Source organism: Pseudophryne corroboree, chromosome 5 (genome assembly GCF_028390025.1).
Source record: "Pseudophryne corroboree isolate aPseCor3 chromosome 5, aPseCor3.hap2, whole genome shotgun sequence".
In the NCBI taxonomy this organism is placed as follows: domain Eukaryota; kingdom Metazoa; phylum Chordata; class Amphibia; order Anura; family Myobatrachidae; genus Pseudophryne; species Pseudophryne corroboree.
The window spans coordinates 245,003,961-245,019,816 of NC_086448.1; the positions used below are offsets into that span (position 1 = coordinate 245,003,961).

Below are 15,856 nucleotides of genomic sequence, written 5' to 3' on the forward strand. Positions count from 1 at the left end.
CCGATTAAAGTATCTCAAATACTTTTATTATGACCACTAATACACTTCTATACTGTTATCCTATATTATTTTGGCATTTTTGGGGTGATACAGGCAGGCAAGAATTATCACACAAATCCCATTTTCGCACATTAGATACATTTGCAATTAAATAAGTTAAAGAACCGCAGCACGCATACTGGTAAAAAGCCATGTTTGCAGTACTTTTTGCATGATGGCCCTCATTCCGAGTTCGCTCGCTAGCTGCTTTTAGCAGCATTGCACACGCTAAGCCGCCGCCCTCTGGGAGTGTATCTTAGCATAGCAGAATTGCGAACGAAAGATTAGCAGATTTGCGAATAGAAAATTCTTAGCAGTTTCTGAGTAGCTCCAGACTTACTCAGCCATTGCGATCAGTTCAGTCAGTTTTGTTCCTGGTTTGACGTCACAAACACACCCAGCGTTCGCCCAGACACTCCCCCGTTTCTTCAGACACTCCCGCGTTTTTCCCAGAAACGCCAGCGTTTTTTCGCACACTCCCATAAAACGGCCAGTTTCCGCCCAGAAACACCCACTTCCTGTCAATCACAGTACGATCACCAGAACGATGAAAAATCCTCGTTATGCCGTGAGTAAAATACCTAACTTTTGAGTCAAATAACTAAGCGCATGCGCTCTGCGAACCTTGCGCATGCGCAGTAAGCGACTAATCGCAATATAGCGAAACTCGGCAACGAGCGAACAACTCGGAATGAGGGCCGATATGCGCAAAAAATTGATCCACAATAAATTACCACATCGCGGACAATTTAATTCCCCTCTAATTCTGCAGGTTCTTGACACAAATTTTCAAATTGTAAAGTTTTTTTGCAGATTTTATTTCCTTCTCCGATTTCTCCATTAAAGCTTTTATACCATCAGTCATCCAAAATGTTAACACTCAGTAAACTGTACTTTATTTTTAGTAAACCTTTTCTGCTAATAATTCACACAGTTAGGGCCTTTGTTTTACGAATGCTTAAAGATAGGAGCTGTTTGTATTAGTGTTTGAGAAGATAACCGTGAAACAATATAAGAACATAATATATGTACATGTGCTTTCTAGAGTACAAGTTACAGAATAGATTATTGGTGATACAGTGCGGTGCAGCAAACACGTGTTTCAGTGGCTTTGATCACACTTAAAGGAAACACAAGGACATTCTAAATGAAACATGTGTTTTTAGCATGGGGAGGGAGGGGGACTGCCCCTAGGGAATTATGTAACCTGAGATAAGAACAAAGTCGCTAAGGGAGAAAGCATATGCTGTTGTATCAAACATCCGCTAACACAAAGTCAATTGCAGAGTACATGATGGTGTTATTTCACGGATACACTTACAAATCTAGTTCAGAATGAAGGTGGATATGTGTTACAGGCTCCAATTTTTGCATAACAATGCACAAATAAGTTAACCTAAAATAAATTGGTGACCCTCCATATGTTAAGAATAAATGAATAAAAATTAAAATTGAGCTTGCGCTGGTTTCCACTAGGGAGTATGACAGGAACAATGATCAGTGGGGGATGCTCAAGTGGAAACCATCCACAGGCAGCTTGAGTTTTTACCCATTATTAACAGTGAAACCTGCAGCATGGGGCAACCCTCTGTCATAGTGGAACCAGCCCTCACAAGCACAGAATGCCCCCACACTACAATGGCTACCAGCCCTGCACTGGAAATGGCTGAGACTTCTCCTGGCACCCTCAGGGGAATATTGGGTCCCCTTGATTTGGCAGTGTATTATTACCTGCCCAGGAGATCCCAGTATATTTAAAAGGATTTTAAACATCGCAATTGTAACAACACAGTGCGGTGACGTAAGGTTGGTGTGAAATTGGTTCCAGGAAATTGTGTTGTCAAGTACAGCATTGTACTTAAAAGTTACACCTGTATAATTGTATCAAATTATAATATAACCTACCATGATACACTGCTCATTTATAAATTATACTGATAAGGTTATAGTGCTCAATTAAGTAGTGCCATAGTTTTGCCATCTGATCGCCTTGAGAATCTGCCGGTATAATCACAAAGCTGCTGATGTGTGCTGTGATTCTTTTTGCCGCAGTGTTACTTGTTCATAGGGATTTAATACTCTACATTATCCTGAATTCAGCCCACAAAATAACTGCTTCAACTGTGTCTAGGCAACTGTTTTAAGTATTTTCGGTAATAATTGAAATTAGAGTTTGATAAGTCATATCTAGTACATATTAATAATAGTTATAAGTTGTATAGGAATGACCAGTATGAAAACTATCACTCCTTCCTGCCTCTGAGACGTTTCTTGTGCTGATTCCCACTCATGGAACTAAGTCTGCCATCAAAAATTGTTAGGCCCAGTGCAAATGGCAGAAAGGCCGCAGGTCACCTACATCCTTTGCTATTTGCTCAGTAACAACCCACATGCCAGTAAGACCTCCCACACGCTCTCAGAAAATTCCAAGGATCCCACAAGCCTTCAGGTGCAACATTAATTCCAGACTCCCCCCCCCCCCCCCCCCCCTCCCCCCCTTGCATACCGATCAGATGGCTCCACCACATGCCATCAGACATCAAATGCACTTTAAAGTCTCCTCACACCTCTCCACATGCCAATCAATCCCTACATGCCCCTTTACATGACTATTGCATATGTCACTCTGAGCTCCATGCATGTGCAATAGAAGCCCATCAGATCGCCCCCCTGACCACCCCATATGCCATTTATAGTCCCCTTACACTAAACTACATTCCCTTCAGAGCCTCCCATTCCCAGCAGGTGGCTCCACGTGTCAACAGACTTTCTCACATGCTCGTTACATGCCCATCAGACTTCTCCAGATGCTATTAGCTCTCCCCACAAACTTATTATATTCCAATCAGGCCCCCCCACATGTGCCTCAGTAACCCCCCAAATTATCCTCAGTCCTCCCTGCATGCCCCAGAGACCCTACAAGATTTCAGATCCCATATATATTCTGACATGTCCCAGTTTGCCCATCTGACCTTACCACCGTGCCTGTAAGACAGCCCAAGTTACCATCAGATCTCTTTGCATGCCTATTAAATCCCCATCATAAACCCCACATAATTTGTGTTACGTTCAGACCTTTTCCAATGCCCCTCAGACCTCTTCCTACTCCCCTTAGACCTCCCCAAATGCATTTTGTCTATATGTCCTTTTACATGCCTATCACACACACCCCAACCCATATTTCCTCTGACCTCCCTACATGTCCTTTACATCTAATGCAATTACAAATGTGAATGTTAAATTTAAATTGTTTTACATATGTTCTATCTTTAGGTCTGCTATTAAATGCATGCATTTTGATGCAAGTGGATTTGTAGCTTTAAACAATTTAAACTTGATATATGACCACCTGGACTTAAGAATTGGTTATGTGTTGTGTTGCCTAGGTGGTGTCATTGCATACATCAGTTCTTCAAGCTCAGTCTCCAGCCCTTCCTCCTGCCACAGCGAGAGCTCCAACAGCAGTTTCTTGTCTTCACCCTCCTCCTCTCTGCCATCCTCCCCGAGCAGCTCTGCTTCTGAGGGGAGTAATGGTGGCAGCAGTGGGAATAGCAGCAGAAGTGACCTTTCCAATGGATGTCTCAACTCCAGCCTTGAGGAAACTCCAAGGAACCAGCAGGTGGACACACTGTGCATAAAAACAACTTATACAAGTGCAGAAATCCTAACCAAATGCCATGCAGGAGTCACCTCTAGTAAGTGCTTCTGCAAACTTTTAATAGTCAATTTTTTTATGTCTGGTTTTGCTAATTTTAATTGAAATGTTACAAAAAAAGAAATAAAAAAAATTACTGCCACAGTAGAAGGCTGAAGTGTACACATAGTGACTGATCAATTGCATACAAGTGTAGATGCCACGGATTCTGGCAACTTTGAATTACTGCCACAGTAGAAGGCTGAAGTGTGCACATAGTGACTGATCAATTGCATACAAGTGTAGATGCCACGGATTCTGGCAACTTTGCGGCATATGTAACCTTGCAGCCCATAAAGTAGAGATCAGCCTACAGTAACTGGCACAGTGGCCCAAATGTATTAAGCCTTAAAAAGTGATAAAGTGGAGACTGATAAAGAGTGATAAAATTCCAGCTAATCAACTTCCTAACTGCCATGTTACAGGATGTCTTTGAAAAATGACAGGAACTGAGTGGCTGGTTCTTTATCACTCTTTGGCCGATATTCAATTGATTATCGTGCCCGATCTCCCTTCTAAAGTTATGGGAGATCGTGGGGGTGATTTTTAATTATTTCACGTTAATTGCGCCCATAGAGGTCGGGTTTAGCTGCGTAAAGCAGCTAAACCCGACCAAAGTGCTGGGCGCAATCGCAAAAATTGCAATTTGGGCATCCAAACAGGTCACTTTTCACGTATTTCAGCTCGCCACCCCCTGAAATGCATACGCCAGCAGCCATCGCGCCTGAACAGAGCCACAATTGAATTGCTCGGCTTGGGCGCCATCTAGTGGCTGCCGGCAGATAAACATTTTAATTTCGCTCTGTATGTCTCCACTTTATCACTTTTTAAGTCTTAGTACATTTGGGCCAGTGTGAGCAGCCCGCAGCAGCTCATGTACGATTGAATCTCACCCATAATATATCTCTGATTTCATCTCATTACTGGATTCATTTATTGTATAACTAATGTAAGCGATAGTATAGAAGAGGGAATAATAATAATAATAAGAATAATTCTTTGGTATAGTCCTGCTTCTGAGCAAATGCTCTCAAAGATTTGTTCATAAAGGAGAATATTTACTCTACTGATCTATTTCCAAACCCACAGAATGAATAAGAGTCTAATAGTGGTAATTTCCTTCATATTTCAGTTTTATACACATTCTAATCTTTCGGGCCCTCTTACTTCTTTACCTGTCATTTACTACCTGGTCTTGCTTTATTACGGTTCTATTACTGTTTTGCTAACAGTTGTAAAGCGCAATTACATATGCTAGCACTATATAAGTAAGTGTTAATAATTCTTGGGCAGTATTCAGTTAGCGATGATGGCTCAGCTGCAAGGTTCCGGCGGTCCAACTGTTCTTTGGCGCCTCGCATCCACCAACATTGCAGATCTTTTCTCACAGCCCATAGAGGTGCACAGAGTAATCTACAGTGTTGCTGTACCGTAAGAAAAGAGTAAGCAAACAAATCAACAAAATAATTTGCATTTAAAGTATGTGCACTACTATATTTTAGTTCACCATAAAACTCATTAAATTAAAAGTTTAAAAATGATTATTACGTTGTAGAAATAGTTACTTGGAACATCCCTGCATATATTTATAGAATTATCTGACAACAGGGGACTGTAGTTGTACAAATGGTTAAATACCTGGCTTAGTATGGAGACTTCCATATATTTCTGACTGGCAGAAGCTTGCGTATAGTCCTAGAGGGATTACTTGCATTGTGGTTCTCCCATTATTTGCTGTTGTATAAGTACTGTTTGAGCACAAACTGCCCATAATATTTCTCACGATGATGCATTGATATTTTAGAGTTCAGTGGAATGATACTCCTTTGCAAAGTGTGTGGGGATGTAGCATCTGGCTTCCACTATGGAGTCCATGCCTGTGAAGGCTGTAAGGTAACCACTTCATCCCTATTCTATGCTATTTATTGTTTTCCATTTCAAACCATACTTCCAAAAACATAGCAGTTTCTGACCTCCATAATATGCTTTGCAGTTTAAAAACATATAATATATGTATGGGCCCTCTTCCATCATGCTTTTCCCTCACTTATACCGTTTTCTTCTCCCCACTGTCTACAGCGGCACCTAACCCTTGGGTTCTGCGGCCCTGCTGCTTGTTTGGGTGTTATGACTGCTGATACAGCAATGTTTATAAACCAATTCCATGTCCTACATTGTTCTGTGCTGTAAGGCACCTTTTTTTCTTGTTTTGTTCATACTGTTCCTGTTTATGTACCCTGTTAGGTGCCGCGGGGCCATTATAGTGCCATATGAATAATATAATTATAAAAATATTAATTATATACATGCAAACTTCTTTGTACACTGTCACATATTTTGGGAGAGGTCACAGCTTGAGGTCTCTGTAACAGGCTGGGAGTGTGTTGGCACTCTCTTACCTTAGTCATGGAATCTCATTCCATCTCAGTCTTCACCAGGGACCTTCACAAGGAGGTGATGGACTTTGCACAGGTTGTGCGCCCCATGTACAAGGGACAAGACACACATGAAGTTGAACACGTGCCAAAGATCAGGACAGGCAGCTCAGGTTCAAATGAATTGCAAAACAGGGTCATTGGCAGTCAGGGATGGTCAGGAAACAGGCAAGGTCAAGATCACAAAATTACCAAAACAAAAAGTAAAACCAAGAGTAAAACAAAATTACTTATACAAAATTACTAAAACAAAAAGTAAAACAAAATTACAAAAACCAAAAGTAGTGGAACAGACTTTTAGGGACAGCAATATGCCCAATGTCATGGGGGAGAAGCTAGGGGGTCACCGCCATTTCAGACCTAATCAATTTTAAGTTTAGATAAATTATCATTTGTTTTAAAATAATCTATTTGGGCTATGCTGTTTAAGTGCATTGTTTAGTACAAATATTTAATAACAAGATGATGTGCTCTTAGGGATTTTTCAGACGAAGCATACAGCAGAACATCCAATACAAAAAGTGCCTCAAGAATGAGAGCTGCTCTATCATGAGGATGAACCGCAACCGCTGCCAGCAATGCCGCTTCAAGAAGTGTCTGTCTGTCGGCATGTCCAGAGATGGTATGTAGACGTAAGGCCTCTGTTACATGTGTTTGGCCCTTGTTATCTTCTAAAAATACAATTAGGCCACTAAAATGATTCAGATTTCTAGCTGTATTTGTGCCTATTGTTTTATGACACAGGGCCTGATTCAGAGTTGTGCGCCAATGCTGCTGCAGTTGCGAAGCGTGCTCGCAGTGACTGTGAAATTATGCAGATGTTGCATCCACCTCAGTTGGTATTGACACGCCCACCGGCGGCTGGGCGAGTACACAGGCATAGCATCGCTTGCAGATCAGTCGTAGGAAGCGTACGGGATCGCAGGTGCAGACTGATTCACCTTTGGGGTACACCTGAGATATCTGATTCCTATCTCTCCTCACTGACTTTGGATAGAGTGACCCTACAGCTAAAGGGGCCAGGATCCCTGCCAATTTATACTCCGAGAATCATCTAACAGTATTCTCATACGCTGGCATCTTACACTAGAGGTTTTCTTGTTTTCCATTGTGAACACCCATCTCCCACACACCGGTCTGCACAGAGGCCAAATGGTTGCCCAGGAACCTGCAGACACTCTCCTTGTGACTGATTACATTGCAATCTATGCTGTCACGATATTATTAACATATATCATTTATATGCTCAATCGTTTCTGTTTATTGCTTGAGATTTATTAAATATCTGCTGAATATTTACACAATGGTGAATTGATGCATTTAATGTATTATATTAATCACTACTTATGGTTCAATACACTGTGCCATGTACTTTCTGCGGTCAGTCGATAATTCTCAGCTGAGAAATAATCGGGTGTGCGTACAACTCTGACACAGACCTTTGATCTGCCTATATATTTGTCATTCTTTCTCTCTGCTTTCTTTTGCCTACACACAATGGGGGTAATTCAGACCTGATCATAGCAGCAAATTTGTTAGCAGTTGGGCAAAACATGTGCACTGCAGATATAACATGTGCAGAGAGAGTTAGATTTGGTTGGGTTATTTTGTTTCTGTGCAGAGTGAATACTAGCTGCTTTATTTTTACACTGCAATTAAGATTTCAGTTTGAACACACCACACCCAACTCTTAACTCTCTCTGTACATGTTATATCTACCCCCCTTGCAGTGCACATGGTTTTGCCCAACTGCTAACAAATTTGCTGCAACAATCAGGTCTGAATTACCCCCAATGTTATTTTAAAATCTTAATGAAAGACAACATTGTAAAGTCACACAGTATGTGCTACAGTATAATGAAGTACGCAGAACTTTGCACCATAAGTGTAAAAAATAAATCTACCATTCATGTTTCCTCTCATGACTTGAACACACTTTACGAAGTAGGGGGCAATTGTATTTTGTGTGATGTGACTGTGTGTCACAGTCAGTGTTAATTTTTGTTGACGAAAATTTGACTAAAAGTATTCGTCGACTACAGTTTATTTCAGGACAAAAATTTGACTAAAATGAAAGCTGAGATCCACTGACTAAATCTTAACTAAAAAGCGACTAAGAATAAAACTAAAATTAAAATCCGTATCAAAATTAACACTGTAAGTAGGGTTTTACATTTTTAAAGAACAACTATGTGTTCCAGATATTTGCAGAAAATAAGTATGACCTGCTGTAAAGGATATATGATTGTGTATTGCACTTGTTTGTTCTAACAAACTTAAGGCATTAATTTGAATATTATATATGGGAGCTCTACGGTACGTTGACTCAGTATGTAACACTTTCTCAGCCTACTGAGCCTAGATTGCTAAACAGATAAAGGTATGCAAACTTCTCAAGGGAGCTTTAGAGAAATGTTCTTAAGCAAAATCCATTACAGTATCATTAAACTGTTTGCAAAAGTAAAGGGCCATACACACTAGACGATTATTTTGACCAATATGGGCGATACCGACGATTGTGAACAATATATCATTCACATCGTCTAGTGTGTATGGTCCTAGCAATCAACGATGCGCACACCCGCGCTTATTGATTGCAGGTCGGTAGTCGGAGGTGCTGCATGCTCAATGTGAGTAATGTCACTTGTGACATCGCTCATCATGGCATGTGTGTGCGGAGCCGCGATATGCGAGGTTCACAATGTGACATTGCTCCTCCTCCCTGGCAGCGGCTTCTTCCCCGTCAGCGGCTTCTATCCCGCCAGCGGCTTTTTAGCTGAGCTGCTGACGGGAGCTCAGCGTCTCCGTCCACTGCCCACCAATTACATTTTTTATACCCACTGGCCCACCAATTCTATTTCCACTGTGCCACCAACGTAATTAAAAATTAATTAGGGTTCAATATAATATATATATATATATATATATATGTATATATATAAAAAATAAAGTCCAAAGGTGCGGCACTCCTAGCGGCTTGAATAAAGGACAACAGCAGGGCATGCGTGTAGACAACGTTTCAATGCCTTTATTGCTGCATTTTCATCAGGTCTTTTTTGCCGCAATAAAGGCATTGAAACGTTGTCTACACGCATGCCCTGCTGTTGTCCTTTATTCAAGCCGCTAGGAGTGCCGCACCTTTGGACTTTATGTGACTATTATTTGGAGGAACCCGGTGCAGTAACGCGGTCTTAATGGGAGAGCCAGGCACTCTGGTCTGTATATGTATATGTGTGTATATAAATAAATATATACACACACACAGGACTGTGGGACCATTTTAGCCGTACTATTATTTCTTTTTCATCCACTAGGGGTCACTGGAGTACTCTTGGGGATATGGACGGCTTCCACCGGAAGAAGGCACTGAATAAATTAATTTTTGAGACTACTCCTCCCCTCCATATCCTCGAGCACCCCAGTGTTTTTTCTGTGCTCGACACAGTTAGAAGGCATAGTGGAGTTCGTCCACAGGTCTTGGAATTTTTTTTTTTTCTAAGTTTATTTCTTTTTTCTTAAATGATTGCCACATCCTTTCCCCCCTTCTGAGAGGCGTGGGTCAGGGATTGTGGAAGCTGCTGAGAGCAGCTGTGAGTGTCGGACCTCTCTGTAAAGAGCTCCCTCACACCACGTGCTGGCTGCCTGCAAGAAGCTGGACGGAGCTTGAATGAAAAGCCCCGTCATAGACCTTGTTACTGTCCAGGTATGTTGAGAGGGGCGGTCAGCTTACGCTGCCGCCCCACTGTTGAGTGATTGTATTGGGGACTGAGCGTTATCACGCTAGGGGTTGATGGAGGACCAGCGCCGCATCCTAGATACATTGCCGCTGCCCGGAGCACGTGTGCATAGGCCGCTTCACGGCTCTATGCAGTGCGCTCTCTGCTCCCGCGGACCGCCGCTCCCAGCACATCAGCAGCTGATGGTTCCCCGCTGCCTGGCTACACAGGTATAGGCCGCTCTACGGCTCCATGCTGTGTGTTATCCTGCGGTCCAGAGCGCGTGTGCATAGGCCGCCCCACAGCTCTATGCAGTACGCTCTGCTCCCGCTGACCGCCGCTCCCAGCGCCGCAGCAGCGATGAGTTCCCCGCTGCCTCTACACAGGTATAGGCCGCTCTACGGCTCCATGCTGTGTGTTATCCTACGGCCCGGAGCGCGTATGCATAGGCCGCCACACGGCTCTATGCAGTACGCTCTCTGCTCCCGCTCACCGCCGCTCCCAGCGCCGCAGCAGCCGAGTGTTCCCCGCTGCCTGTCTACACAGGAATAGGCCGCTCCACGGCTCTATGCTGTGTGTGTTCTGGACCTGGAGCGCGTGTGCATAGGCCGCTCCACGGCTCTATGCAGTACGCTCTCTGCTCCCGCTGACCGCCGCTCCCAGCGCCGCCGCAGCCGATGAGTTCCCCGCTGCGGCCGATGAGTTCCCCGCTGCCTTGGCTACGCAGGTATAGGCCGCTCACACGGCTCTATGCGGTGTGTCCCACGGTGCCTCCGACCCGCTGCTATACACGGGGTCGTGGGGGTGGGGGGGAGACACATTAGCAGTATTAAGCTTTAAAGGAAAATTTGGTATTAACATACTTAATGTTTCTCCTGTCTGTTCCAGGATTCCTATATTACATCTCTACTTAAGAGGGGTATTAGGGGAATTTGGGGATCAGTTTTCTTTTTGCTGGCGTGCACTGCACTTGCCTGATAATATACAAAGAACCTTAGTGTTATTACTGAGTCGTGCAAACTGTCTGTGGGTAGTTTGTATTGTCTGTCTTCATAATGAGTAAGACACCAGCAAAATCTAAGAAACAATTTTCCTGTCATGTCTGTAAAAGTGTGTTGCCTGATGGATCCACCACATGTACAGTATGTGTTATTAATACAGCTACAAATACGATTTCCACTCCAGAATTAAAGCCAGGTTCGTCTCCGGACCCTCCATGGGCTATGCTTGCAAATGTATTAGTTGGTTTGCAATCAGAGTTGGCCGCCTCTCGTGAAGAGAGGGAGGCGGCAAGATCTGAGTTTAAAATGAGACCGTTTGAGTTACCAGAGGAGTCTCAATCTGGTCAAAGGTCCACCTTTGGTGGAAAGGATAAGGTTTCTTTTCCTAATAATTTGCCAGTTTCTGCGATGCTAGACCTCACTGAACGTGAGTATGAGGAGGGCGAAATAGACCAACAGTCAGATAGTGACGATTTCGACAGCCCAGGCATTGATAATCTCATCAGAGCAGTGCGTCAGTCGCTGGAGTTTACGGAAACTGAGGAGCCCCTGACGAACGATGAGGTAGTCTTTACTAAACGACAGAGATCTCCGATGTGTTTTCCTGTTTCGGAATCTCTTAATAAAATGTTACTGGAAACACGGAAGAATCCGGATAAACGGTTTTCTATACCTCGTAGATTTAAATCGAGTTACCCGTTTCCAGAGTCCATGACAGCTACATGGGAGAACCCACCATTGGTGGATTCGTCCGTATCTAAACTTACAAGGAAGTTAACCATACCAGTACCAACTGCTACTACGCTTAAAGACCCTGCAGATCGTAAAATAGAATCTATGCTAAAGTCCATGTATACAGCAGCAGGAGTGCTGCTGAGACCTGGGTTGGTTGGCATTTGGGTTACTAAAGCATTAATGGTATGGATAAAAGAGCTCAAGTCGGCTCTACAGGATGACCAGCTTATACTTCTCGCGGATCAAATCTGGGAAGCTGCTGAATATCTATGTACAGCTTCTACTGACGTCTGTCAGCTTACTTCTCGCCTTTCTTCATCGCTAGTCACAGCACGACGAGCACTTTGGCTACGTTCTTGGCAAGCGGAGGCGGAGGTTAAAAAAGGTATAGAGGCATTGCCTTACGATGGCGAGAAGCTTTTCGGTCCCGAATTGGACAGATGGATTTCGGAGGCTACAGGAGGAAAGTCTGTGTTTCTTCCATCGCCTACAACTGTACCTAAACGGAAATATTCTGGTCCGGCGTTCAAATCCTTTAGAACTCAGCCCTTTCGTGGGCGGGGCACAGGAGCGGTCACGCTTGGTAGAAGAGGTCGGGGACGTGGTGCCCGACAATCCAATGCACGTCGTCAAGACGCTAAGACCACTAACAAGCCAGTGGCATGACGGGCTCCCAGCCCATCTCGGATCTCCAATTGTGGGAGCACGCCTTCAGAGCTTTCAGGAGGCGTGGCTTCAGACGTCCACAGATGGGTGGATCCGCAATTTAGTGTTAGAGGGTTACAAAATAGAGTTCGATTGTCTTCCGTCAGGGAGATTTTTCACGACAGGACTGCCTGTGTCGGACGACAAGAATGCAGTTCTGCAGGTGGCCATTCAGTCTCTGCTGAATGCTGCAGTCGTGATTCCGGTCCCTGTGCAGGAACAGGGGCAGGGTTATTATTCCAGTCTGTTTGTGGTACCAAAACCAGATGGCTCAGTCAGGCCAATATTGAACCTAAAGGGTCTCAATCAATACGTCACTTACTACAGATTCAAGATGGAATCTCTCAGGTCAGTAATTGCAGGTTTAGAGCCACAGGAATTCATGATTGCGCTGGATCTCAAAGATGCGTACTTACACATTCTAGGAGTAATAATTGTTCCGTATTTGGACGATCTACTCATCAAGGCTCCGTCTCAACAGATGCTTCTCCAGCATGCGTTGCTAACGTACAATGTACTAGTTCAGCACGGTTGGATAGTCAGTTTCAAGAAATCACAGCTAATTCCGTCTCAACGACTTCAATTCCTAGGGATGATTTTCGATACAGTAAATCAAAAAATTTACCTACCACAACAAAAAGTACAGGTCATTCGTCATCTGGTACAATTAGTGCTCAAGCCACGCACAGTCTCAGTACATTTGTGCATTCGCCTTTTAGGCACAATGGTGGCGGCTTTCGAAGCACTTCAGTTCGGAAGATTTCACTCACGTCCGTTTCAACTGGAGGTGCTAGCACAGTGGTCGGGCTCACATCTGCAGATTCACCACAGGGTGAGATTGTCGCCACAGGTCAGGGTGTCTCTTCTCTGGTGGCTAAAGATACACAATCTATCTGCAGGGAGACGGTTCGGCGTCGGGAATTGGATAATTCTTTCAACAGACGCGAGTCTCAGAGGTTGGGGAGCTGTAGTTCAGAGTTATCGGCTCCAGGGCCTCTCCGGCTCCAGGGCCTCTGGGCAGATCACGAGAAATTGCTATCTATAAATGTCCTGGAACTCCGGGCGATTTACAATGCACTAAGACAAGCAGTGCACATGTTTCGTTTTCAGACTGTTCAGGTGCAGTCAGACAATGCGACGGCGGTCGCATACATAAACAAACAGGGAGGAACGAGAAGCCGCATGGCAATGCGGGAAGTAGCTCGGATCCTCAGATGGGCCGAATATCACCAGGTGATATTGTCGGCAGTGTTCATTCCGGGAGTGGACAACTGGGAGGCAGATTTTCTCAGTCGTCGGGATTTTCATCCAGGAGAGTGGGCATTAAATCCAGAAGTGTTTCAGATGTTGATCCAGAGGTGGATCTGATGGCATCCCGCCACAATCATCAGGTGTCACGATATGTGTCCAGAACGAGAGATCCAAAGGCAGTGGCGGTGGATGCTCTCACAGCCGCGTGGCCGTACAGCCTCGTGTATCTGTTTCCACCGTTTCCGCTGCTCCCGCTGTTGCTAAAACGGATCAAGAGAGGGTCCGTCACAGTCATACTAATAGCGCCTCATTGGCCTCGGAGAACTTGGTTCTCGGATCTCCTCGGACTACTCGCAGACGATCCTTGGCCACTCCCACTACGTCCGGACCTGTTACAACAGGGTCCGTTCCTTTACCCCGATTTAGCGCGGCTGCGTTTGACGGGGTGGCTGTTGAAAAAGCCATCTTGAGAAGAGAGGGCATTCCTGAGTCTGTTATTCCAACCATGATACGAGCTAGGAAGCCGGTTACGGCAGCTCATTATTACAGAATCTGGCGTACTTATATAGGTTGGTGTGAAGCTCGGAGGTTTCCGACATCATCCTTTAAATTATCCCGTTTTTTGTTATTTTTACAGAGGGGGTTAGATGGAGGACTACGTCTATCCACACTAAAGGTGCAGGTATCGGCATTGTCAATTTACTTTCAAAGGAAATTGGCTTTGTTGCCGTCGGTACACACGTTTCTGCAGGGTGTACTGAGGGTACAGCCTCCATTCATTCCACCTACAGCGCCATGGGACTTGAATCTGGTTTTAGATTTCTTACAGTCCTTTTACTTTGAACCCTTACAACAAGTGGATATTAAATTTCTCACTTGGAAAACGATTTTTCTTTTAGCCTTAGCTTCGGCAAGGCGTGTTTCAGATTTGGGTGCCTTGTCGTGCAAGTCACCGTATTTAGTTTTTCATGATGACAGAGCGGAACTTCGGACGAATCCCGCTTTCCTACCAAAGGTAGTGTCGTCTTTTCACATCAATCAACCAATAGTAGTTCCGGTATTAACAGAAAATTCCGGAACGTTGGATGTGGTTCGCGCATTACGCGTTTATGTATCCCGAACGTCTACAGTTCGTAAGACGGATACGTTGTTTGTTCTCTATGATGCGGCCAAGAGGGGTTGGCCAGCCTCTAAGCAGACCTTATCCAGATGGATTAGACTGACCATACGTCAGGCTTACCTTCATGCTAGGTTACAGCCACCTACATCAGTAACAGCTCATTCCACACGTTCTGTGGGAACATCATGGGCAGCGAGTCGTGGGGCTTCTACGACACAGCTTTGCCGTGCGGCTACTTGGTCTTCAGTGCACACGTTTGTGCGCTTTTACAAGTTTGATACGTTTGCGGCACCAGCATCTAGCTTTGGCCGCCTGGTGTTACAGGTGCCAAACAGCTCTCCCGCCCACGGGGGAAACTTTGGTACATCCCAAGAGTACTCCAGTGACCCCTAGTGGATGAAAAAGAAAATAGGATTTTGGTACTTACCAGGTAAATCCTTTTCTTTGAATCCATAGGGGGCACTGGACGCCCACCCAGAGCAGTTTACCTGTTTTTCGAGTAAGTTCAGTGGTTCTTATGGTAACACACTTTCACGACTGGTTTAAATTTAATAAATGTTAATCAGTTATGGTGTCAACTGTTTTAGTTGTCGGTTACGTTTTGTGTCAACTTTATTGTTGTCCGTGAGGTTATATGTAATTCTCCTTTGTCAATCTCTCTATCGATCCTGTTCGGCTCAGTAAAAAACACTGAGGTGCTCGAGGATATGGAGGGGAGGAGTAGTCTCAAAAATTAATTTATTCAGTGCCTTCTTCCGGTGGAAGCCGTCCATATCCCCAAGAGTACTCCAGTGCCCCCTATGGATTCAAAGAAAAGGATTTACCTGGTAAGTACCAAAATCCTATTTTATCGCATAAGGTGCGTTCGACGACTTTGTTGACATCTAGATCCTTGACTCAGACCCCTGATGAAGTCCATTGGACGAAACGCGTTGGGTTGTTTCGTACAGATTTGAAGTCATAATGCGTCTATTAATGTAACTCAGAGAAGCATTTGGATCAGAGATCCCACAAATAATTGTGTTGCGTATACTTTTAAAGAAATTGTATGTATATTGTGGATATACTATATGTATTGCTGACGCAGTATTTACATGAATTGGGATCCATTATATATGTGAATAAAAATTGTATTTTACCTATATGATTGTGGTCAAAGG

The 15,856-nt window shown here is 44.2% G+C and overlaps 1 protein-coding gene across 2 annotated transcripts in view; it reads left to right on the forward strand.

Moving 5' to 3' along the window:
- Window positions 1-15,856, forward strand: part of NR1D2 (nuclear receptor subfamily 1 group D member 2) — a 68,326-nt gene that overhangs the window by 38,734 nt on the left and 13,736 nt on the right. For both annotated transcript variants that reach the window (XR_010177673.1, XM_063922217.1), the window contains exons 2-4: window positions 3,426-3,734; window positions 5,538-5,626; window positions 6,646-6,790. Coding sequence is in view for 1 of the 2 variants with exons in the window: in XM_063922217.1 (XP_063778287.1) it covers window positions 3,426-3,734; window positions 5,538-5,626; window positions 6,646-6,790 (543 nt within the window). In the remaining variant the exon portion in view is untranslated. The remainder of the gene's footprint in view (window positions 1-3,425; window positions 3,735-5,537; window positions 5,627-6,645; window positions 6,791-15,856) is intronic.